This window comes from Zootoca vivipara, chromosome 17, assembly GCF_963506605.1.
Source record: "Zootoca vivipara chromosome 17, rZooViv1.1, whole genome shotgun sequence".
Classification (NCBI taxonomy): domain Eukaryota; kingdom Metazoa; phylum Chordata; class Lepidosauria; order Squamata; family Lacertidae; genus Zootoca; species Zootoca vivipara.
In genome coordinates, this window is record NC_083292.1 from 25,606,011 (window position 1) to 25,632,042 (window position 26,032).

General features: G+C 46.1%; 2 protein-coding genes across 2 annotated transcripts in view; one reads left to right on the forward strand and one right to left on the reverse strand.

The window, feature by feature from the left end:
• Positions 1 to 319: 319 nt before the first annotated feature.
• Positions 320 to 16,716, reverse strand: POLR3C (RNA polymerase III subunit C). The gene is made up of 15 exons (XM_035098028.2): positions 16,533 to 16,716; positions 14,596 to 14,772; positions 13,958 to 14,213; positions 13,674 to 13,859; positions 13,060 to 13,148; positions 11,944 to 12,048; positions 10,718 to 10,810; positions 9,029 to 9,109; positions 8,839 to 8,890; positions 7,810 to 7,870; positions 5,830 to 5,980; positions 4,141 to 4,242; positions 3,980 to 4,029; positions 3,457 to 3,606; positions 320 to 1,888 (listed from the first exon to the last, which is right to left on the reverse strand). Exons 2-15 carry the CDS (start codon positions 14,740 to 14,742, stop codon positions 1,810 to 1,812), a joined length of 1,602 nt encoding a protein of 533 aa, XP_034953919.1. The 5' UTR covers positions 14,743 to 14,772; positions 16,533 to 16,716; the 3' UTR covers positions 320 to 1,809.
• Positions 16,717 to 16,720: 4 nt separating this feature from the next.
• RNF115 (ring finger protein 115) overlaps positions 16,721 to 26,032 on the forward strand; it is a 42,798-nt gene continuing 33,486 nt past the window's right edge. The window contains exon 1 of the mRNA XM_035098029.2: positions 16,721 to 17,035. Coding sequence (XP_034953920.1) covers positions 16,943 to 17,035 — 93 coding nt within the window. The 5' untranslated portion in view covers positions 16,721 to 16,942. The remainder of the gene's footprint in view (positions 17,036 to 26,032) is intronic.

Here is a 26,032-nt window from a genome sequence, read left to right on the forward strand (position 1 = left end):
CATATATTTACATTTAAATGGAATTGCCAGACTGTCCCGCTTGCATTTCATAGCCCTTTACAACACATATACATATACAGTGGTCCCTCGACTTACGAATGACTCGACGTACGAATGTTTCGAGTTACGAAGAGAGTTCCGCCCGCCATTTTGGATGCGGTTTAGATAGGATTTTTTCGACTTCCGAATCCCCCCCCATTGGCTTCTACTTTTTTTTGACTTACGAAGGTTCGTTCGGAACGGATTAAATTTGTAAGTCGAGGGACCACTGTACAGACTACCTGTTATTGGAGGATAGTACTTCACGCACCTGACGAAGAGGACTAGCTCACAAAAGCTTGTGTCAGAACAAATATTGGTGGGATTTTTGTACAAGACTTTGGTCACATTCATACCATACATTTAAAGGGCTATGAGACCGCCTGAAACAGTCATGGCTTCTCCCAAAGAATCCTGGGAGCTGTAGTCTATTAACGGTGCTGTGAGGGGTAAAAGGCATTGGAAGTAGCGCAGAGCTTGCTGGCACTGAAGTCCTTTTGGAAATTGCCTCCATCCTGCTTGTACAAGCCTGCCACTGATTTATAGGGTTGTGACACGGGTGGGACATCAGGCAATGAGACTTGCAAGGAAATGACATCTTCTTCAAGTAGGAATTTACAAAGAGGCTTCTGGTACATGAGCTAGCTCCACCCCATAGACATAGGCCAACAGGCTGACCATCTGCACCCCCAAGCCAACAGCTGACAGCAATGTGAAGGGCCTTAGGCACACCTGAATCTATGTATGTAGGGCACCCTTGGTGGGGCCGCAAGTCCTGGTCAACCAGCATCTATATCCCTAGGGTGGGTGAGACAATGTTACTGTAGCACTGAGTTCATCTCAATGCTGGTAGGGCTTTAGCAAGAGATGGACCCTTTTACAGTTGTGGTGGGCGTGTGATAAGCTTATTGAGATTTGGCAAAACATTTTTGAGGTTGTTTCCTAATATTATTGGTCAATCATTGAATCCAAATCTTGTCATTGGGTGCCAATCTAGCCCCTCCCCTTATACATAAGGACCCAACTGCCATGCTGTTTACCGATGTCTATTTAGGGATCACCTCCTGCTGCAAAGACCCCAAAGGTTCATCTATGACAGGGATCTAGCTCTTTCTGAACATTTAGCGCAGCATAGAAGCGTCATTCAAAGCCAAACCAAACACAATCATTTTGACAAGCTCTGGTTCCTGTATACAGTACAAGCGATGTAAATATAAGTGATGTTGATGTCAGACCTCCAGCCACTTATGGAGAGGCTATGTTAGAGAATTGAAGCCCTGGAAATGCATTCAGTGATTCAGTTATTTGAGTGCCCCTGCTCAATTTTCTAGTGGGGCCCCCCACAGGGAGTGGCAGCACACTGTGACAAGTCTACCCACCTCTCTATGGCCCACTGGGAGGGACAAAATAGTCCTGTTTTACAGCAATCTTGAAGTCTAATGTTTGTGAAGACTGAGGCCCAGCGGTTCCTTCAGAACTGGAAGATGGTGGAAGAGGGAAGCTGCTGCTAGGCAAAGCTGTGTTTTACAACAATCGTTTTGCACCCAAATACGCATTCTTCCCCATAACACTTCCCAACCAGTCTACGTCAACAAGTCTGTCTTTTTATTTCCTTTTGTAAAAAATTGGCATAAATAGAGTCACAAGGAGTGGTTGAAGCACACCCAACACTCAGTGTCCATTAGCCCTGCTTGTGATGGGGAGACAGAATTGCTCCTTAGTGAGGAGGAAGACAGCCCCTCTCCGTTGCCTTGTAGTTACTGGGGGTGCTCAGCTCTTGATGGTGCTGTTGATATAGGATTCCAAAATGAATATGGTTTCATCCACTTGGTTCTCACTTGCATCAATCCTTTGTTAAAAGGGGAGAAATATGAATATATATATTATTCCAGCTACATTATATGTCAGTTTTGACTACTCAGTTAAGAATACAGGTGAAACTTGGAAAATTAGAGTATCGTCGAAAAGTGCATTTATTTCAGTAATGCAACTTATTATTTTTTCTTTTAATTTTAATTTTTACAAATGCTTTCTTTTGGAAATTCCACAGTAATAAAACAAATAGTTACAATAATACAAAAATAAACATCGCAATTACATCTCATTAATTACATTCCATTTATAATTGACCCGCCTAACGACAAATAATTACAATTACAACAAATAAAGGCTTGACATATCTTGCTTTGCATGTCATGACTCTATCTCATATATTGGTTTCACCTTTTAAGTTGCGTTACTGAAATAAATGCACTTTTCAACAATATTCTAATTTTCCGAGTGATTAAAACCAGTTAACAACTAAACTTTGTTTTTTTTAATACAAATACTTTGAGAACTGCAGGTGGCAAGTGACATTTTAGAAGTGGTCTATTCTCATCTGTTTGAGAAAGAGAGAGAAGGTGGGGAGTGCTTCCTTTACCCTGATGGCTGCTGTGACATTTGAGTATCCCTTTTACTAAGAAAAGGGACCCAGGTGGCGCTGTGGTTAAACCACTGAGCCTAGGGCTTGCTGATCAGAAGGTCGGCGGTTCGAATCCCTGTGACGGGGTGAGCTCCCGTTGCTTGGTCCCAGCTCCTGCCAACCTAGCAGTTCGAAAGCACATCAAAATGCAAGTAGATAAATAGGAACCGCTACAGCGGGAAGGTAAACGGCGTTTCCATGTGCTGCTCTGGTTTGCCAGAAGCGCCTTTGTCATGCTGGCCACATGACCTGGAAGCTGTACGCCGGCTCCCTTGGCCAATAATGCGAGATGAGCGCGCAACCCCAGAGTCGGTCACGACTGGACCTAATGGTCAGGGGTCCCTTTACCTTTACTAAGAAAAGTAATCAGGTGACAATCTTGATCTTATATGTCAGATACAAGCAGGGAGGGGTGTGTGAGAAAAAAACATTTAAGCTTAACCAAGAAGCAATTTGATAGGGCTTTGTGAATAAATCCACATTATTAGCCCTGTGGTGTGGTTTAAAAAGAAAAAAGTAGACACGCTCACTCTCAAAATTTATGGAAGTCATTCCACCAGATGTCCTGGAAGCAATTTTGGCCACAGAAGTGACCCCTTAAATACAACAGAGGTCGTGCACTCTGATTTTGCCCTGGCCTACGAAGGCAGCACAAGAAGAACCTGTCTGGGTGGGTTGACTAAGGGCGTGTTTACCCCCCAAATTTTCTCTTTCCTGTAGTGGCCAATCAGCAGAAATCCATATGGAAGGCATAAAGGCAACAGCCCCTCCCACCTTCCATGTGTCCCTCAGCAACAGGTATTGCGGGGCACACTCTGAGCAGGGAGGATCTGCTGAGCAGCCCCCTGTCCAGAATGCTGTAGTCAGATCCTGCACTGAGCAAATGGCTTGGACTTGATGGCGTCCAAGGTCCCTTCTCTGATCCCCACCATCTGCTGCTCCTCCTCACTTACTTGTTGACGTTGTGCTTGAGGCTCTCCAGCTGCTGCCGTTCGGGGGCTGTGATCATTTCCTCGATCTCCTGCAGCTGTGCCTCCTCTGCCCCCGAGGCCTGTATTGAGGCGAGGATGGCCTCCACCCGCTGGGACTTTTCCAGCAGACGCCTGGCACAGGAGAGAAGCCGCGGGTCAGACAGAACCACACCGCTTCAATTTAAGGCTGGTCAAAGATGTGGCAAGGCCCGAGGCAGAGAACCACGACTCCTTCACAAGGCAGAATTCATGAAGTCCTCCTGGGGCGAGCCCCATTGGGACAAACTCACATAGAAGAATTGGGGGTCAGCCCTGGGAGTTTCCTACTTTTAACAGTCCTTTGAAACCAGACCTTTGAAAATCTGAGATTTGCAACCCGTCACTCAGCACCACAAAGCTGTGACAGCAGTGACAAACAGAGGAGGAGTGACCCTGCGGAGGTGGATCTTGAGGGCTCCAACTTCTTGCCCTAACCACCCTCCTCCCCCCAGGACAGCTCACTCACCGGTTCTCCTTGGTCTCATGCAGGCGTCTTTCTATCAGGTTGGCCACGCTCTGGAAGGGAGGAGGAAGAGAAAAGGGCTATTGCAATCCAATTTCTCCTGGCAGATTTTTTTTTTTTTAAAAAAAAGGGAAGTGAGGGCAGTGAAGCCACAGGACACACACCTTGTAACAGCGGTGGAGCAGCATCCGCGCAGATGAGAGCCTGTTCACTGTATATAGGTAGAAAGTGCGGGAAGGGGCATGATCGGGGGTCTTGGGGATTTCCTGTTTTTGAATGAGAGAACACCCACTATGTTTGCTTAATAATGAAAAGAGAACTGCAATGTTGACTTATTTATATACCTCTACAGCGGTACCTCCGGTTGTGGACAGAATCCATTCAGGAGGTCCGGCCGGATCCCGAGGTTTTCACAACCGGAGAGACCGCTTCTGCACATGCACATGGGGAGGTAGAGCAATTCTGTGCATGCAGCAAAACCCCGGAAATATACTTCTTGGTTTCCCGCTTACGTATCCCAAAGCTTACGTAACCAGAGGGATACATAAGCGGAGGTACGACTGTAATTCATAAATAAAACATCAAATTGGTTCACAAGAACCGTACATAAAACCATATAAACAACTTAAAATAAAAAAGATGTCAAGGAAATAAACATCTTTCTGACTTTTAGAAGACATCTGAAGGCAGCTCTGTTTAGGGAACTTGCTAATGTTTGATGTTTTATTCTGTTTTTAATCTGTTGGGAGCCGCCCAGAGTGGCTGGGGTATAAATAATAAATTATGATTATTACATATGATTATGTTTCAGGTGGGGGCAGTGAAGCTGAGAAAGAGCATGTTCAATGGCAGTGATGGAATTTGAGACCAATGATTCCTGATTTGCAATGCAATCCGTTAGCCACCGGGTGACCACTGTGAGAACAGGATGCAGGATTAGGTGGGCCACTGGTCAGATCCAGCAGGCTCTTCTTGTGTTCCTTATTTATTTAATGCATTTATATCCTGCCTTTCTTCCAAGCTGGGATTCAAGGCGGCATCCTTATAACACCTTTATAATATACAAAGTAATAACAACTAGTTGAAAGCAAGTTAAAATACATTAAAAAGACATTTAAACCTAGCATTAAAATGCAGTTTGCCCAAAGACAGGTCAGCATCACCTGCACCTTAGTTTCGAAAGGCCAATCTAAACAAGGTCTTAACCTTTCAGCGGAAGGCTAACAAGGAGGGAGCCAGTCTAGCCTCTCTTGGAAGGGAATCCCACCATCTGGGAGCAGCCACAGCAAAGGCTTTCTCTCATGTCATCACCAACTTTGCCTCTGATGTCGATGCTCAAGCACACCACTTTCAACTTTTCAATACAGGAATCCATGGCAGCCTTTCAGTGGAATAGGGGTCACAGACAAGGGATCAAGGTGTGGGTGTACTAACTACACCTCTTTCCAGTCTCCCTTGCCCTTCGTAATGCTTGCGTCTGAGTTTTTGTCCCCATAAAATTCCATGGGAACCACTGAGAACTGGTTTTGCTCCAACCTGTAGAATCCCACCCCTTAATCAGCACACCCCTGTGACACATCTGGTTTCTTGATGATGCCAGAGTGTGATGGAAGCTCAGGAATTGGTTTTCATGCTGATGAAAATAACACACTGGGAGTTGAGAATGGTATGCGCAGGAATTGCAATCTTGCAAATAATTCTGCTTCCACCTTATCTCCTCAGGGCCTGGATAGTTCGCTGTGCTCATCTTGACTTGCACCCAAGCAGCTCATGTCTTCCATGGAACTTTGGTTTTGCATAATTTATTTTTCAGACCTAGATTATTCAGGACAGCCAAAACAAAAGGAGCATACCTGCAGGGCTACAAAGTTAGTTGACAGCATTTTGTACATCATTTCCTTTGCTTCCTTGGCAGGGATCATTGCAAAGTCTTCTATTTGCTTCTGCTCCAGATGCTTCTTCCTCAGGAGCAGGCGGAAGATGCGAGCACAACGAGACCCGAATCTAGATCAGAGAAATAAAATGGAGTAACAGGCTGGTTTTTCGCACTCTCTGGGTGCATCATGCAATGGAGCATCAGGCTTCTCAGTTTGGCTTCCAACTGATGGGAGCTGGGAGTCCAAAACATCTGGAGGGCACCAAGTTGTCAAAGGCTGAAAGACGTGTAGAGCTCTAACTGAGCCTAGTTTATTCCATCATTGTGACTCAAAGGCTATAAGCACTTCAAGGTATTACTGAGACACAAAGAGCTCAGAATGATTTTCTATACTAGAAAAGAAATAGGCCGTTTATTCAAAACAAGGTTTTCTCTACAGTACTAGGAAAGCGTTACGGTAACAGATCAACAAATTCAGTGCAGTCCACAGTTAGCACTGCTGTTAGTCTTTGACAGCCTGATTTGCGCTCTGCTTATCAACATTTTTTTATGGTTGTTGCTTGACATTGGAAAAGTGTCCTTGAGTTATCGTTAACCAGATGATCTACAAAAGTATGGCAAACAGCCTTGGCTGAGAAACTAATGTAAAACATTGAAAGAAAATTTAAAAAACAGACAAGACAATTTTGATACCACCATCAACACACAGGAAACCTAGGGAGACACTCTCTTAAGTTAACAAACGAGTCTTCTTCTTATAAGTCAATGTAAAAACATGTACTAAGTTTATATGGTTACAGGTAGGTAGCCATGTTAATCTGACGTAGTCGAAACAAAAGATAAATAAAAAATCCTTCCAGTAGCACCTTAGAGACCAACTAAGTTTGTCATAGGTATGAGCTTTCGTGTGCATGCACACTTCTTCAGAGTTTATATGGTTTGTTTATATGGTTTGTTTGCATGTAAAGGAAAAAATAAATAAAAACAACTCAGGACCAGTTTACTTGTGAGATCGCCATGGCCCATATATGCCCAAATGGCCGCTTTGGTCTGTGAAACTAGCACCATTAGAAATGGTAAATGGAACCCTGACACTTAGGTCTAGTCATGGACAACTCTGGAGCTGCAGCGCTCATCTCGCTTTACTGGCCGAGGGAGCCGGCGTTTGTCCTCAGACAGCTTCCGGGTCATGAGGCCAGCATGACTAAGCCGCTTCTGGCAAACCAGAGCAGCACATGGAAACGCCGTTTACCTTCCCGCCGAAGCAGTACCTATTTATCTACTTGCACTTTGACGTGCTTTCGAACTGCTGGGTTGGCAGGAGCAGGGACCGAGTAACAGGAACTCACCCCGTGGCGGGGATTCAAACTGTCGACTGTCTGATCTGCAAGCCCTAGGCTTTGTCGTTTAGACCACAGCGCCACCCGTGTCCCTTTGGAACTCTCTGCGTATTGACTTCAGGCAGGCGATTTCACTGTACTCTGTTTGGTGCCTGCCAAACCCATTTTTGTTTAGGCAAGTCTACCCAGAGATGCAGAATGTCATGTGCATTTTAGTTTGTTTTTATCTTATTGTTTTTTAATTATTTTTTTGATTATTTAAAATTGTTGTTTTTAAACTGTTTTTACCGATAAGCTTATTCTTTTCGTAAACCGCCGTGAGCTTGCTTTAAGACAATCAATCTGTATGTAATTCTTATGTAACAAATAAACTGGATGTTTTGTTTGCACCCTGCTGGGAGGAGGAAATAGCACTTTGCTTTCACCACAGTGACTAAAGATTTATGCAGCAGCAGGCACAAGGAGCCGGCCTCATGTTACATTTCTGGCTTGAGGCAGGCCTGCATGCAAAATAACACTGCAAATACATTAAGCCAATGAGCTCTGACATGCCTGCTACCTTGACTCAAAGCAAGTTTTCAACTCCTGCATCTCCAAACAGGCAGGCTCCCCTTTACCTTTCCTGAACTATTGATTCCAGCGTTGCGGTGGCCAGAGACGCCAGGGCCTTATGAAGGTCTGTTTGAGGGAAGGTTAGGGGAAAATGTCAGAGTTCAGTTTTGGTAAGCAATCAAGTGGTTTGCCCCTCACCTCCTTCTAACTAACTGACGGGCGTTTCAGTTAGGGTGGTTAACTTGGGAGGCACCTTCTAGGCTCTCCGATGCTGCGAAGACACATCAGGGCCACCTGCTAACCTGCAAGATTCAGGACGGATAAAGGAAAAGTCCATTTTCATGCAGCGAATGGTTAGACTATGGCTCCCCCAATGATGGCCATTGACTTGGATGGGCAAATTCATAGAGGACAATAAGGCCATCAATGGCTACAAGCCAAAGTGGCCATCCTCTGCCTTCATGGCCAGAGACAGTGATGCTCCATCCAGTGGCCAACCAGATGCCTGTGGGAAACCTGCAAGCGGGACCTGAGCCCAAGAGCGCTCTCTCCTCTTGGAAGAAACCCTTTCCTTGATTCTTTCCTCGCTTGAGAGGACATTGGCTGCTCCAAGGTCTAGGGCTAGGCTGTAACAGGTTCCTCAAGACTCACCAGTCCCTCTTTAAGAGATGTGAGAGAAGCATCTCTTTAAGGCATCCAATGGCTGAGGGAAGAACAGGTGGGCTGTGCAGGGTCCAAGGATTGGTTGCTCTTTGCCCTAGTGCCGCAGTTGGGATCAGCACTGTGAAGGAGCTCCTGTGGGCTGCTTTGGCTCCTGCCCCCCCCACCTGCTCTCTCTTCCTCTGGGCCCCACAATCCATTTGCTAGGTAAGTGAGCTGCTATCTCTGGCTTCTGCTGCAACTCCCCCAGGTTGGCTGAGTTGAGCCCGTGTAGCAGCTGGCCCCCCACAATGGGCGGGCTTGAGTGTGCTCTTCATGTACAGAAGTACATGTGTCTAGCGTAGAAGTACAGACACATCCTCCCAAACAACTAGCATAGCTTGCCTTCGAACACAAAACCAGTCCTCATGATACAGCCGCGTCAAAAAGGATACTGATGACGTACATTCCTCCGCCACTCTCCCCCGACTTGCCAACAAACTCCAGCTATGGGGAGATTAAAGGATTGAACCAGACAAGGTTTTATTATCAGAAAAAGGAAGTAAAAAAGAAAAGAAAAAGAGCATGCCACTTCAGAGGCATTTTTCAAAATGAGAATAATAATCCAGAAGAGGACTTTCTTACCGGATCATCTGCTAATAGAGTGAGGTACTGATCGAGAATCTGCTTGGAGATGTTGTAACCAGCCGGAAGTGACCGGAATATCTTTAAAAAAACAAATCAGAAGTCCAGTGTTGTAGATATCCTGTGACTTCTTACAGACTTTAAACTACTACTGAACATAACCAGAGAGCAGGTGACCTACAAGAGGTTCTTTACAGAACAATGTCTTTTAATGAATAGTGTGGTTTCCATTTATAACCTTCATAACCAACAAAAGTGTATTACACAAACCTGAAATGACTCATGTTAGCTATAGAGGGGGTATTTGCTTTCCGCTTGAAGGATTCTCCTTTGCCTGGCCTAGACACATTTCAGACTGACCCCTTCCCTAACCAATTGATTTGTTCTTGTTGCGGATGGCTCCTGACCTGATGTAAACTCTGACCCATTTCGCCATAATTATTTCTTAATATTGATATAGAACCTCTGTACTGCACTCAGTTATAGTTATGGTTTTAAAGTATCTTTTTTTATCTATAAATTTTATTTACTTTTTACAGCTTTATTTTCTAAACCAATATATATATAAATATATATATATATCTGCATAAATATACACCCATTAATTCTAATACCATTATTCTAGAACAAGTAGTATAATAAGTCCTAGGAAAACCAGTGGAAAGCATGGAGTATATTTAGCCTAGAAAAAATTCAAGGGGGGTGGGACAACGACATGATACCAGCCTTGAAATATTTGAAGGGCTGTCATGTTGTTGGTGGAGTAGGCTAGCTCTTTGATACTCCAAAGGGAAAAACGAGAAATCAAGATCCGGGAACTGAAGGGAAGCAGATTTTGACTAAACCTCCGAATAGTTAAGAGCTATTAGGCAAGAGAACAGCCTTTCTTGGGAGGCACAGGCTCTGTGCTGCTGGGTGGTTGTTTTTAAGCAGAAGCTGGGCAGCCATCTGCCAGGTGTGCAGTTGCTGGAAGATCCCATCACTGAGCAGAGGGTTAGGCTAGATTACCTCCCCAAGGTCACCTTCCAGCTCTAAGATTACATAAAACAAAGAAAGAAATGCCAAACAACTCACAAAAGCTCTCTCCTGCTCTCAATGTTTTGTGGGGCATGATGTATTGCTCTTTTGGCAGGAAAATGAATGCATTACAATCCCTTTGAGATGTTAAGATTTGGTACAATTTGTATTGTATTTGCGCTGATATGTTTGTATTTGAATTTGTAATTTTTATGAGCTGCCATGGGGGCCTTTTTGGCTGAAAGATGGCATATAAATAAATAACAATATCACATACCAAGGAAAGCCATGTGCCCCGGGCAAAAATGAGACATCCCCTCTCTAGTAGCTACTCTGACCTAGGGAAAGGACAGCAATGAAACCCAGTCATGGCAGGCATGAGCCACTCTATTAGAGGGGTTTGTTACAGGGGGTCAGTGACCTGTTTAAGCCAAGGGCTGCCTTGGCTCTGGTGCCATCCTTCTAGGAACTGCACGCCAATGGTGAGAGGGACCCAAATGAAAGTGGGTGTGGCAAAAAGGGGTCAAGGTCAGAGCTGGAAGAAGGCAGGGCCACCCCACAAGTACACAGAGCACACATGCCCACGCACTCCACACATACACTTCACAAGCACCTTACACACATGCTTGCATACACATCTGCCAACAAGTCCCAAGTATTGTAGCTGCTCACCTCGTTGGAAGACAGGGGCATGGTGTATGGCGCGTTGGAAGAGGTCGTGACTTCACTCATTCGCAGCATCGTCCGCACAATTTCACTGCTGGTCTGTCGGAAAGGGAAGGAGACAGAGGCAGAAATCTTAGGGAAGTCCTTGTTTTGTGCATGAACTGTAAAACGTAGGCGGAAGTTTGCATGATTAAAAAGCTCTGCCATACCAAAATCAAGTAATAAATCCCTGCACGTAGAAAACCAGTATGCCAAGGAAAAGGGAAAAGCTAAAACTCTTCTTTGATAAACTAAAAACTGGCCAGGGGAGGAAATGCCATCCAATGGCCATGAGTGCCTCCTGTGTGGGCAGGTTCTACAGCAGGGGTCCTCAAACGTTTTCAGCAGGGGGCCGGTCCACAGTCCCTCAGACCTTGTGGGGGCTGGACTATATTTTTGGGGGGCGAAATGAATGAGGGACGATGAGCGGTGCGCAAAAAAGCTCCGGAGAGGGGCTGCTTTAAATGGCAGCCGCTCGAGAGAGGCGCTGAGCCAAACATGGCTCCTCTGTCTTGTGAGCGGCAGGGGCTGGCAGCACAATCAGCGGCGCGCGAAAGGGCTCTGGAAAGGGGCTGGCACAAACAAAGCCCAGCCCCTTTCCTCCTCTAGGCAGGGCAAGGAGAAGCCGGGAGGGAGGAGGTGCTGCCGCCGCCATGTGAGGGAGAGGGAAAGAACGTGCGCACTGGCGATTCATGCGGCGATTCCCGGACCATCCATGGGCCGGATTTAGAAGGCAATTGGGCCTGATCTGGTCCACAGACCTTAGTTTGCTGACCCATGTTTTACAGTTTGACTATGTGCCACATTAAGAAGTGTTTTCTTTTATCTGCCCTGAAACTTCCAACATTCAGCTTCACTGGATGTCCACAAGTTCTGATTTTATGCAAGAGGGAGTATAACTTTCTCTGTCCACTTTCTCCATGCCATGCATAATTTTATAAACTTCTATCGTGTCTCCTCTTACTGGCCTGTTCTCTAAATGAGAAAGTCTCCAATGCTCCAACCTTTCTTCACAGAAGGGCCACTCTATCCCCTTCATTATTTTGGCTGCCCCTTTCTGAAACTTTTCCATCTCTAGAATATCCTTTCTGAGGTGGGGCAACCAGAACTGTACACAGTATCCCAAATGTGGCCACACCACATATTAGTCTAATGACATAGAGCCACCCACCCCAAGAAGGAAAGCAACACACCTGGTCCATTCTGTTGGCCACAGCGCTGACAATGGCTTGATCTCGGAAGTGCTGGTGGAAACGGTCAATGTTGACTTGCCAGTAGATTCCATCATCTGATGGAGGCTGAGAAGTGTTGATTGGGAGAAAGCAGGAAGCAGAGTGTTATCCTGTGTATCAAATTGCACAACTGGGGGGTTACTTGTACCCCCAGCGCACTCCAACCAAAATTATGTCACCACAAACACTAAATGCTGCAACTTGCATATATTATGCTAATAGAGCAAGTATGCAGAAACTTCATTTGCATGATTTATTTTGCTTTAAAAACAAGTAAATCCATAATTCCTTTTGCTTCTATTAAATAAGTCACTGGGAGGGAAAAATCATGTTGGCTGCTTCCTCTATGGCTTCAGGAGACAAAGTCCACATGCCATTGAACTGATCTGCACAGCTATAATGACCATCAAGGTAAGACTTGGTGTGGGGGCATGGAGAGATAAAGAAATAAATGAAATAACCAGGACAACTGCAGAATATTTTTGGTGCTAGAGGTACTAAAATCAAGGGTTGCAACCAATGATAGTCCTACTTGGAGTAGATCCATTAATGAACATGAGTAACTTAGGTCCATTATTCTCAATAGGTCTATTCTGAGTTGAACTTACGTTGATCACAACCTCAAATGATGTTACAGTTCCTCTTAATTTACCTGGGGCGGCGGCACACCCTGCCATGAAATCAAGCCTTATCATGCCCTAAACGTTGGTAGGATCTATCCTCCAATTCCTGCCAAGGCACCACAGATCCACCCTCACAATATATCAAGACTGCTCTACTTCTCACCTCCTCCAAACCCATCATTTACAGATATTACAATGTGGATAGCTCAGTCAGTAGAGCACGAGACTCTTAATCTCAGGGTCGTGGGCTTGAGCCTCATGTTTGGCAAAAGCTTCTTACATTGCAAGGGGTTGGACTAGGTGACCCTCGTGGTCCTTTCCAACTCTACAATTCTATGACGCTATGATTAAAACCAATGGGAGATTTGCTCTTCCTTTCAAGGTGATGGAGAAAGCTAAATTTCCAGTGCCCGTCCATGAAGGGATGCGCTCCCCAGCTCAGCAGCCTCTTTACCTCCTTGCTGTCTGCCTCCTGCTTTTGTCGTTTCGCTTTGCATTCTCCATTGTCTTGGCCGTTGTCGGAGTGCCTCCTCTTCCCCTTCCCTGATGACCAAAAGAAAGGTCTGCACTTTGAGCAGCAATAAGAATGCAATCTGCCTAAGCCCACCTTTCTATAGCTGCTCAGCCCTCATCTTCCATCATGATCATGCTTTGTAAGCATGATATGCCATCTATTTCTCTCAGGGGAAATCCAGAGAGGTTTTCATATGATTTAACAATCAAACCATTATCCTTGGGAACCCAAGAATTGTGGTTTGAAGGGGTGTGAGGAGAGAAAAGCAAGGACAAACATTTCCAGCATCACAAGCTACAACTCCCAAGGGTTTCGTTTTGGGTGGCAGCAGCAAGGGGATGAGTTAAGAGGGCATAAAACCAACTGCAGACAGGACCACCGTTTCCTTTCTCTCCTGAAATGAGCTTTGCTGAACCTAGACGTCTCTGCTGTTTAGGAAAATAGCTTTGAGACATTGCTTACCAGTCACCAGCCAATGCTGCACATCATCTATGATGATGCAGTTTTACAAGGCTTAATGAAATGATCATGGGGCCTCTGAGTTGTTTCCTCACCTATGAGATTCAGTTTTGGAACCACATACATATCCTTCTCGTTCAACAGCAATGTGGGCACAGGAGGAGGCGGGCCATCAGAAGGCTCTGGACCTTCAGGAACTGATGGGCATCTCTGAACAAAGTGGGTGTCTGCCAGGCGTACAAACGTGCTCGAGACTTCACTGTACTCCATTGTTTTACCATCTGAAGAAAAGGAAACAAACCCTCGACTCAGACCTTAGTTCCAGGCTCCACCAGAAAGTGCCTTTCCAGGGCTGAGCTCCACCTTAAATTCAGCTCACCTTCCATTGTTTCTGTCAGCCGGTCAGCCACCTTCTTCACTGTGGCACTCATGGACATCTTGCCATTGAGCAGCAGCTCCTCCACGATCAGCTCACCCGTGTCACTGTAAAGGGTCTTGGCAGTGTAGATATAGCGGGGGTAGCGGAGGATCCGCAGCACTCGGCTGCACTGGGCTTCATACTCCACCAGGCCTCGCTTCTGCAGCTCATACGTCACTAAGTTGTGCTGGATCAGGACACAGAGTGCCTTCCGAACCTGTGCAGGTGGGAGAAAAGCAAGGTGCATATATGGAGATCTGCAGACTCCACCCAACCCCAGTCCAGAGCACAGCATTCTATTTGAGCAAAACAGTGTGAGAAGGATTCAAAGAGTCAGAATGAACCTTATGGATCATCCAGAGCAATCCTTTCCCAGGAACAGCAGTATTTATAATGCACCCCTTCGCCCACTTACAACACCCCTGTGAGGTGGAAGAAGTTAACAGGCCTTAAGTTATGCAGGGACCTTCATGGCCAAGCAGAGATTTGAACCTGGGTCTCCCTGACTTGAGGCCAAAACTCCATGGTTCTCCAGTGCAAAGCCATTATTCATGTAACAGCCTTTCATCTGCATCAGTGCCATCTACCACTACACATACCTGGTCAAGTGACATCCCAGTGTCATGAGCTATCATCCGTAATGGCTGGCTACCCATGCGAATGAGGTGCGTCCCAATCTTTTCTACGATCTCACCAAAATGTTCACAGAGCAAGAGGGAAGAGAGCTTGATTTCTGCCTGGGTCATCTTGCAGGAATATTATATCTGTCTGGCCCTCTGTAACACAAGAGTGTATCCACACAAGTCAGCAGAAGCACAAATGATTGCCCAGTGGGTTTGGAGACTGGAAAGAGCTCTTAAAATCCCAATTTTAACTGCCACCATATGCCAGTCAGTGTACTTGAAGAGAGTGTGCCTTAAACTTTTGGACATTTTACTGTGGTCACATGGCTAGAGATGTGAAGGCAAGGAAGACGAACAAAAGAATCCCCCCCAGTCTCTGCATGGGGTATTCACATTTTTACAGCTTATCCACCGTGACAGCCAATATGCACATTCAGCAGATTCAAGAACTGTACTAATGCTTTTCCTGAACTCTGTTGGAGGTAGGAAGTGGAGATTGCATGCCTGAACACCTCTTGTAGAAAATAAATCCCTCCTTGCACACTCTAGCTTTGGGCTAGAGTACCTGAAGTGACACCCAGCCTGCCTTCAGTAATGAAGTGAGTACCCACAGATCTTCTATGTTTGTGGAATTTTCTCCCCAGGCTGTATATAATACTAGCTTTTTGACTACAGCAAGCATGGGCATCTCCTTCATGGATCACTGCCTTATCGTGGCGAAGGGGCTTGGATAACTCAGATAAGCTATGAGCTATGCTGTGCAGTGCCACCCAAGATGGACAGGTCATATTATGGTGCTGGAGGAGACTCTTGAGAGTCCCATGGACTGCAAGAAGATCAAACTTATTCATTCTTAAGGAAATCAGCCCTGAATGCTCACTGGAAGGACAGATCCTGAAGCTGAGGCTCCAATACTCTGACCATCTCATAAGAAGAAAAGACTCCCTGAAAAAGACCCTGATGTTGGGAAAGATTGAGGGCACAAGGAGAACGGGATGACAGAGGACGAGATGGTTGAACAGTGTTCTCGAAGCCACCAATATGAGTCTGACCAAACTGCAGGAGGCAGTAGAAGACAGCGGTGCCTGGTGTGGTCTGGTCCATGGGGTCACGAAGTCGGACACGACTAAACAACAAGCATGGGCATAGCTTGGGGGGGGTAGTGATGGGCAGCTGCCCATCAATTAAATCAACCCAAAATAACTGAGGTTCTGCCCACCTCCACAAATCCTGACTATGCCTGTGACAGGAAAGAAATCTTGTTTAAATTTCTCATTTTCCCAAGTATTTTAGTCTGTAAGGAAACCAACTGCTGCAGGCAGGATACTTTTTAATTGTAACTTTTCCAGTTTGTTTTTTTAAAAAAATGTCTACAAGGATATCATTGCTGTCAAGTTTTTATCCACCGTTCTTTCCCCTGCTCGTTTTAATCTTTTACTGTGCAGGTCTGTAAACCTCATTAACACTGACAGCACATCCGCACAATGTTTTTTTTAATGCACCCCACACGTGGTGTTTTTACAGAATAGCAATGGGCGTCCGTCCTGAGAAGCTTACGATTGTGAATTTGACACAAGAGGAAAGGGAACGAGATCAAGGCGAGGGTTAAAGAAGGGGGAAATACGCATCCGGTTAAGTTTCACATTCTTGAAGCTACCTGGTCTACCGTATAATAACAACAACAAGGCTCGTTCTTCCATATGCTTTGCTATTCCCTAATGAACCCGAGACCCCAACTGACCCCCTACATCGATCCAGCCGCCTTGCACCAGAAAGACAACCAAGTCCAGCCGCTCCCTCCCTTGATGAACCCAGGAGTCCCGGCTCTCAGCTCTCTTCCTCCCTACGTGGTCCCCACCGACTCTACACCCCCGTGGCCGCGGTTCCAAGAGTCCTCCCTCCCCTCTACCTACCCGAAGGGACTCTTTTTACACCCGAGCCCGTAACCTTCGAGTCAGAGAGCAGCCCGTTTCGCCTACTCGACTAGGCCTCAAGCTCCCTTTCCGTTGCGGCAACCATGGCAACCACGCTCCGACGGACCCTTCGCTATGCCCGGGGAATCACATCCGGTACCCAGCAATCCTGACGCCCCTCCTCCTTTAAAAAAACCAACAAACTTCCCCTAGGAAGGCTTGGGAGGAGAAGGAGAAAGAGGGAAGTGAAGTGTGGAAGTGTGGCGGCTAGAGCGTCCCCTCGGCGTTCCACAGTGTTCCGCTCTAGGCCTCGAGTCCTCCGTGTGGCCTGTGGCGGCGGAGCGTTGCTGGTTCAGGAGGACTGACGGCAGCGGCGACGACGGCGGCGGCGGAGGGGGAGGGGAAGCAAAATGGCGGAGGCGTCGGCGGCTGCGGCGGCCGCCGTCTCCCAGCACCGCTTTTTCTGCCACAGCTGCAAGGGGGAAGTCAGCCCCAAACTGCCGGTAAGGGAGAGGCCAGGGCGGGTCTGTCTGAATATGACCCCCTCCCTGTCTTTGAAATAACCACAAGCAGGCGGGGTGGGGGGAGGGGAGAGGGAGAGAGGTTAATTCGAGAGGGGTCCCAGGACTCCAGGGTCCATCCTTGGGACGTGGTGGGGAGGTGAGGTTGCTGAGGCCAGGAATTCCTGGGTTCATCCTTTGAAAAGTGGGGGGGGGATTGAGGCCAGGACTCCTGAGTCCATCTTTTGAAGGGGGAGGGGGAAGGGATTTGAGGCCAGGACTTGTTGCTTCATCTTTCTGACTTGTGGGGGGGGGGTGTCTGGGCTCCTTGGGTCCTTTTCTCAGACTGATTGTGGAGCCTAAGGAGTTAACAACATGATCCTGTACCTTGACATCTCAGGCCTAACCCTCATTGAATTCAACGAGACTACAGTCTGGGGGTCATGTTTATTGAATTTGCAGCATCTACGTAGTATGGTGGTATTTTTAATTTTTTTGAACAGTCTCTCAGTATTCTCCTGTCACAATATGAAAGGGCAAGGATCTGATTGGGAGGGTGGGGGCGGGGACAGAAGAGAGAAGGCCCCGGTCTACTTCCATTCATCACCAGTAATAGGAATGCTAAGGGATTTTAGGTTTTGAACCCCATGTGCAACTTGAATCCAAGTGAAGTGGGTGGTGGGGTTCAGGCAGACCACAAGGTCCTATTTGCTCTCAAATGTATTGTATGTGGGGCGTGGTGGTAGTAGATTTGTTATTGCTGCTGCTACTATGAAAGAGAGTTGGCTCCTATTCCTTCCCACCTTGACCAACACCAAGGTCTGGAGGAGGCAAAAGTGTATCTGGGGAACTTGTGCCCAGTGCTGAGGATAGAGGGCAGAGGGAAATCAGGGCACAGACGACGCTCAACTCTTAAGACAAAATCACATATAGGCAAAACACATTGGGTTCAATGGTGGGTTCCTGGATGCCCACCCCCTTTTCACCTCCTTTTTATTTATTTATTTAAAAACTGCTGAGCATGTAAAGCTGAAGTGGCAGGTTACCTGCATTACGTTGCCCATATACAGAGTTCTGAGGCTGAAAGTAGAGGTGGAGGCTGCAAGGAGTTGTAGGGTTTGCTCATACCTGGACATCCTTTTCCCCATTTCAGTGATCACTTACACGACAGTGCAAGCCAAGGATTTCTCTCCTGCCTCCAATATTATTTTCCTTTCTAAAAGAGTCGTTGGGAAGTGCAACAGGAATGGTGGGTGAAACAAGTTGGAAAAAATCCAGAGTTCTCCTGTGTCTATAAATTGGGAGGTTGATGGAGAATGGTACGGGGCCGTGGGTCTACCCACTGGGGCCAAGAGACAGAAGGGACCAATGTCCCGTTTGGACTCCAATTTAGGAAAGAACAGATAGTCATGAAAGCAAATGCAATTGCATTCCATCATCTTCTCACTCTTCAAAAGACAGGTAACTATCTTGTGGGGAGCGGGATAAGGGAAAGGGACAGAAAACTGGAGCTATCACTCTTCCTCTAGGGAAGAATGAGAAAAGAAAGCAAAACAGAACATTCTTATCTTGCCCCATCACAAGGGCAAGAGGTAGGCAGGGTTGGGAAGTCCCAGGCACCTGATGACACAGAGACCTAAAAAATAGTGCCAGCACTTGGGAATTTTAAATTGGTCCCCCGTCTTCTGGGAAGACAAATGCCTTTTTTAAAAAAGTAAATGCAAAAAAATGGTCTACATCAAATTTAAAACCATTCCCTGATGAAGTCTTAGTTGTTAAGTATGCTCAAGCTTGGAATTTGGTGAGTGAATTTCTTGGCGTGGTTCTTGTATCTAGCCAACCTCTCAATCAGAATTGTTATTGTTCACTAATTTGATTTCCTGTGGTGATTGATAATTGCATGTAGCCAACCAGGCAATTCTCTATTTCTTCCTTCTGGCCTGAAAAGGCTACTGATGCTCAAAGGTTAGATGGAAGGTAAAGAGTGCCTAGTGTGCAGCTGTGTTTAATACAGAACTGGAGCCTGATCGTTGTCTGCCTTCAAGCAAAAGTAACATCCCTCTGTGCTACTTTCAGAATGTAGCTGGGTCTTAACCAATATGTGGCTGCCTCCTTACTCAAGGTGAAGGACAGCTGCTGTTAGCAGTGGAGTCATTCCATTAATGCAGGATATCCATAGCTGTGTTGCGGGTTATCAATAGCTGTGTCCTGGCTGCTGGGAGCGTGGTGGAGAGACAGCATGTGGGGTGTTCCTCTGAGCTTCTGTCTGCAGAATTGAGAGGCCAGCGCTTTGCTTTCCCGGTTGGCATGGTATGGGGGAGGAGGTGTCTAAACTCCTATCTTGCAGGAAGATAATTAAAAGGTTGGCTTCAGTTTGGTAGAGCACAAACTTGTTTGGTTGTTTATTTGAAACATTTCTATGCCACTTATATGAAAAGAAATTTCAATGTGTTTTCCAAAAGTGAAATAATATTAAAACAATTTAAAATGGAGAAATCGGTATCACAGAGAACAGGGTGGAAGGGTACAGCGCTCCTGGGCAAGGAAAGCCCCCCAAACAATTAAGTTTTTACTAAGCGGTGGAAGCACCCTACAGTTGGTGTCTTCTGAAGGGTATTCCAGAGGCTAGTCAGCACCATGGAGAAAACCTGCTTCTGTACTGCCTCCAAATAACACTTTGCAGGTCATGGCACTCTCATAAGGCCTTCTCTGATTATCTACCAGGCCTGTATAGAGGAAGGAAGGCATTTTAGCACCAGAGAGACTGTGAAATATACTGCATCACTGATGCATGCTGTGGGACCATGTTATGGAGACCCGTCTGTTTTGGATGCTTCCTTAGCTGCTGGACTCAATAAGCCTTGGGTTTCTGCCAGCTGCTTTCGACTGCAAAAACACGATCATGCCTGGTACCCTATAGTATGCTGTCAGTGGACTGTGTTTGCCTTCATGGATCATGAGTTGAGCAGACATGTTCTATAAATAATGGCTGTCAATACTGTAGGTTCTCCCCCAAGCCTCTGCAATGCAAATGGGCAGAATGCAAGATTTGTATGTGGGTGTTTGACGCAGATGAATATGACCCTCCTTTCTGGAAGGATTGTAAACTGGGGGAGTTGCACTACTTGGCAACCATTCTTAATAATCTCCCTTGCACTGACAGGCCTGTCTGGCGGAATCCCTACAACTTCCACTGCAGAGGATGTAAATGTGTGGTGGCTTGTCGTTCAACCCCCAATTGTGCCATCTGCAAAACGGAAACTGTGCCCAGAGTTGGAATAATCCCAGAAACTTTGTTGCCCACATATTTGCTTCTGGAGCCTTGGAAGCTGCTACCCACCCACCACATCCCAAGCGTGATTGGCTCCTGAAAGTTTGTTGACAGCACCTACCACCATTGGCTGATAAACTCTTGGAATGTAGAATCTCCCCTTCCACCCCCCTCCCAATGCCTGCCTGTCTCGTTAGTAGGGAACTTTGTAAATTTGCACATTTCTAATATGCTAAAGAAGTTGCTAGCCAGGCTTGACAAACCCCAGGCCACCTGTCCTTCCAGAAAATTTCCGCACTCTACCTCTCAGAAAGTGGGTACACCTTTGGAGGGTCAGGCGACCTGTAACATGATTCAGGCTCCAAAACTGTGGTTGGTTGTGGCCTGGATCTGGAATGCTTTTTCAGGCCTGTGTTATGGGAAGGAAGATGCTAGTGCAGCAATCCAGGCAGCAACACCTGCCCTTCTGCCTTTGCTGGTCTTTTGGCACTTGAGAAATGGTGTCCATGTCTCTGGGGAATTCTCATAAAGACTCTTTATTTCCAGGAGCAATTGTTTGTTTTCTGAATTTATGTTAGCCTGCTGGGATCATGCATCTGCTTTTCTCCGGCCCTCTGCGCCACCAAGGACGAAGAGGCTCAAGGACTTCTTTTCAAAACCAAGTGTACGTGGCACCTCTGCCCTCTTGCTCTTGTTGCAGATACCGGCGCCGGCGGGTTCTTAATCTGTAAGCAAGGAATCAGCTCTGAGAGAGGCTTTCTGACTGTTTTCTGATGGCGCTTTCAGAGATGGCAGAGCTTTTGCTTTCTAGACTCTTGCATCTTGACTGCCTTGCTTGCCCAGGAGCGCTGTCGCTCTCCCTCCCACCTCCCCGATTTATGCTTGTCTCCCTTTTCTGCTGCTGACTCCGGCAGTTTCACTGGACTGTGTTTCAGCTGCCCTTTTGTTTCAGTGAAAAAATGCTGTCCCAAACCCCCTCATGCCTTTTGCTTTCCCATAGCTGCAGTTCAGGATTTCCTGATGTTGTTAATGCCTTTTTTTAATAGTGGAAGAATCTAAGCTGGGCTAATCTCTGCAACACAAGCTTTAAATTGTGCTAGTGGAATGCATAACCTGAACATCTCAAAAGTTACTACTTCTTCTCCCGCTCTTTAAACAATTAAAAATCAAGCCCTTGCAGTGGTAGGCTTGCAGGTGTGTGAGCAACTTTTGGTGATATATCAGAAGCTGGGTGTTTCAGCGGGTGGAGCTGTAGTATCCTGCAGGATTCCTTGTTCTTCCCCTTAATTACGTTGAATAAACTATGCTAGTAAATATATGCAAACTTGTATACAGTTCACATGATGTGAGTGAGCTTGGTGGAACTTCCTTTCTTTGTAAGAGGATGTGTCTGCCTATGCTTAAGGGCCGAGCTAAAACTAGCCATGCAGTTTACTTTAGTTATTACCAACAAAGGCCTGCACTTCTTATAGTTCTTTGGAGCTTCCCATAATACTGCACCACCCCCTGTGAGTCGTGTTTTGCATCCCAGGCTTGAATGAGAAATTACCAAGAAAGCTTTAGATTTATTTATTTTTTAACAGTGCCCACTTGGGCTTCTTCCTCCCAGGCTCAAGCCCTCCTTTCACTCTGGCTCTTTAAATGGAAAATTGTGAACAGTAAATCTGAAGCTGGAGTTGAAACCTGAAAACAGAGTGTTTAGAAGTGGCTCTCGGACTGGCATGAAGAAGGAAGAACTACCTTTCATTCAGAGCTCTCCTCTTGACAGTAGTCTTCAGAGCCTCAAAGGCAATTTGCTCAGTATATTTGGACAAATTCCCTCTTGACCTCAGTTCCCTTCTCTGTGAAATGGGGACATGAAAGACCTACTCCCCAAGGCGTGCTGAATGTGGGGGATTGAACACGAGAATAACTTTCTGGACTAAATGAGAGCGAGGCCCATCGCCACCTATTGGATCAACAACAGAGAGGCGATATTTGAAGTAGGCCATCTTTGCAGACAATCTCACACAGGCTGAGACAGAGTAGACCCAGGGCACCATGAACTAACAAGGTCTCCTGCACAGAGCCCTTGGAAATCAATCAGAGATGCATGCAGGAGAACAGCAGTAATTGATTATGTTTGTCATGGGGCAGGGGACAGTGGTATTTGGAGAGAGTTGGGTTTTTGGTGGGGGAAGGGACTCTGCCCAGCACCAAATAATTGGGCATCAGTTCATTCTTCATTCCCTTCCCTTGAAAGAGTAATCTGCACAAGCAGTAATTTATTTATTTTAAAGAGAGAAATCACAGCTGCTGCAGCTGCTTCAGTCCTTCCCGGGCCCGCCCTCTTCACAAAACTGCTATGAGGTTCTGCTTTTCACTAAGTCATGTTGTTAGATCCACTTGTTCTGTTGCTCTCCTTGTTGGGGGATGGCTGAATGTGGGCTGATGTGATTATGGAGCTCATGCACCGGGAGGCTGAATAGCTGCATTCTCTGGCTGCTGTTTTGAATCAGGCTGTCTGCTGCAGGTGTATGCTGCATGCCAAGAAAGGGTGGGGTTTTGGGGGGGAGGGGGGCATTTTTAGATGTCTCATTCAAAACAGCACACTGGGGGTGCGGGGAGAACTCTGATAATGGCAACTAAGTCAATTTGCTGGAAGGAAAGTAAAATGGTGGTGAAAAGAGCTGGAGCATCTTCCCAGTGAGGAAAAGCTAAACAGATTGGTGCTAGCTAGCGCCCTTAGGAAAATGTTTGTATTTCCTGTTTCTCTCTGTGTCAGGATTTGTAAGCCCCTTGGGGCAGGGGCCTGTTTTGGTGCAAAAAGCAGGGTAGTTAACAGGATACCCACCAGATGTTATGGACTGCATAAAAAGAGTCCTGCTGGATCAGGCCAAAGGGGGCCTATCTAGTCCATTATCCTGTTCTCACTGTAGCCAACCATGTGCAGACCCAAACACTGCTCCCTACTGTGATTTCCAGAATCTGGTATTCAGAAGCATTACTGCCTCTGACTGTGGAGTCAGAGTATGTATAATCATTGTGGCTAGTAGCCATTGGAGGTTTTTAGGCAGAGATTGGGTGGCCATCTGTCAGGAATTCTTTAGCTGCATTACATCAGTTGGACTAGATGATCCTTGACGTCTCTTCCAACTCTACAGTTCCGTGTTTCCAGGTACAAAAAAAGGTCTCTGCCTTCAAGAGCATACTATCACATTTCAATTTGCAACCATTCAGGTAGGAAGAAATGGAAACTGTGAAGGTACTAAAGAGGTGGCCACAAGTGGGATAATGTTTAACTTGTGAGAATCTAACGTTGTTGCTTTCACTTTTGCCTGCAAGAGGAAGCTAGGAACTAGAAATATGAATTTCCATTGAAAGCAAATCCCAGAGGGATTAATCTTTTGCAGCAAATGGGAAAGCAGTGCTGCGGTCTAATTTAATGGCTCACAACCACAAGTACCATACATAAGAAAGTGGCCAAGTAATTGAGATACATCTGAATTCTCGGGGTAAAGAATCTCGTTTTGGAAGACAGAGCCCAAATGCCCAAGCACCTTGACTTTCTCTGCATCCTCACTTGCAAATTAGTGGCTTTCACACTGTTTGGGGTATGGAGAGTGTTCTTTATGAGAAGATGCGTAATGGCAGGTGAACTTCCCCTAGATGTTGGCTTTCCCAGTGTGGCCATTCTCCCATTGCATTGCACAGCTGTCTGTTGTTAATGAGTAACTTGCAGCATATTGCCAACTTCAGTGCCCTCTAGATATTTTCAGCTGTCACTCCAATCATCCCTGACCGTTGGCCCTGCTGGCTGAAATTGATGGGACTCACAGCCCCAAACATCTGGAGGCATCAAGTTGGAGGGGTTCTTCAGCAGAGCATTCGCTTTGAGAAGGTTATGCAGCTTTAGAAATAATTGCTGTAGAGTGCTGGAATATTATGGGATGGGCCAAGTGGTGATGGTGTTCTCTTCTGCCGATTGTGGAGAGTCACCAGATAGCTTTAAAACAGGCGTCAGATGTTTCTTAGAAGCTGACTGGGTTTTGGTAACAGAATCGGTGATCTCCCCCCATCCCCAAATAGATTATTCATGTCATTGCTGATGGCGGTCCTGGCATTGTGCATCGTGAACAGTTGTGTGTCAAGGGGTATGAATACAACTCCTTGAGCAGCATCACCACTGTGTTGAGCCTGCAATGCGATATCCACTTGTGGTGCCAATACAGCTGAAAGGCGTGGTGGGTGAAATAAAGTGGTATGGGGGCTTCATTTTGTGACTGGATCCTGCCAGTCATAATATTATGGCATTATGGGTTCTGATACATCAGTAATAGGCGACGGCAAGTTTAAACAGCTAGCTGCAGATACAGGGTCACAAAGATGTGCTTCAGTATAGCATTTAATTCACCAGTTATAGGATTGATTGAAGTTTGCAGTGCACTTGGGTTTTGGTCTCATGCGATTATGGAGGCAGAGTGGGTGTTGCACCTGGTTGAGTAATTATTTGCAAAGAACCACAAATAGCTCCATAAATACAGTTAGTGGGCACCTTTGCTTAATCTCTGGCGAGGGATGGGCAACCTGTTGCCCTCCTAGTGCTGCTTGACTCCAGTTCCCAGCATCCCTTGATTATTGCCTATGCTGGCTGGAGCAGCTGGGAGTTGTAGTCCAAAACATCTGGAGGGCACCAGGTTGGTGCAGGTTTCTCTAGGGCAGGCATCCCCAAACTTCGGCCCTCCAGATGTTTTGGACTACAATTCCCATCATCCCTGACCACTGGTCCTCTTAGCTAGGGATCATGGGAGTTGTAGGCCAAAACATCTGGAGGGCCGCAGTTTGGGGATGCCTGCTCTAGGGTATCAGCAAATTTTCCTGATGCAAATTACATATGCAGATACCCTCATTTGCATGAGAAAATTTTCCAGATTTCCCCCCCCCATTCAATTCCCCCACCCCAAAAAATCCATATCACTGTTCTTTCATGTATCCCATACACACATTTTATCATCCTTTATTTTCCCTTTTACACATCCTGTAAAAGTGCCTCCATTGGATTTTTCTCTCTCTTCCCCTCCATCCCAATCTTTAACATTTCTCGTTTATTTATTCTCTTTGCCCCCCTCCTCCCCAAATTTCATCTCCACAACAACCCCGTTAGGCAAGTTAAGGCAAGGAGAAGCAACTGGCAAGGTTACAAGAAAGGGATTTTGTAGATATTGTGAAACTGGAAAAAGAGCAAGCCAAAGGAGCAGGGGCTAGAGCAACTCTTATGGGGAAAAGTTATGGTGTTTGGGGCATTTCATTTAGAAAAGGCAAGTAATAGGTTGGGGGTGGAGAAAGTGGGTAGGCTTCTCTTGCAATATTTCAACCCAGTAATGTGTAGGGTTATCCAGTGAACCTAAACAGTGGGAGATCCTGGACTAACAAGAGGAAATGTCCTTCACATCGTGCAACATTTCAACTGTGGATACCACTTCTGAAAGATGTTGTGACGGCCACCAATTTGGGAGGCTTTAAATTGAGATTACACAAATTCATGAACACTAGGGCTATCAGTGGCTACTAGTCATATGGCTGTTAATCTGGTGATCCAGTTGGCATTAGTGCATGCCATGCCAAATTCTGGCCAATTCACCAACATTCATTGGATTGCAAAAACAAAAAAAACCAGACTTCTGATTGTAACGGAAATGATTCACTTGCTGTATATAGTGAGTTTTATAGTATTACTAAATGATATGAAA

Bases quoted from the DNA above. Each gene is read 5' to 3' on its own strand.
- POLR3C (XM_035098028.2), bottom strand. From the start codon at position 14,742: ATGACCCAGGCAGAAATCAAGCTCTCTTCCCTCTTGCTCTGTGAACAT. The intron at 14,214-14,595 runs GTATGTGTAGTG...CCACCTGCACAG, and splicing joins CTGGGATGTCACTTGACCAG to GTTCGGAAGGCACTCTGTGT. The intron at 12,049-13,059 runs GTAAAGAGGCTG...AACACTTCTCAG, and splicing joins AGGAGGCAGACAGCAAGGAG to CCTCCATCAGATGATGGAAT.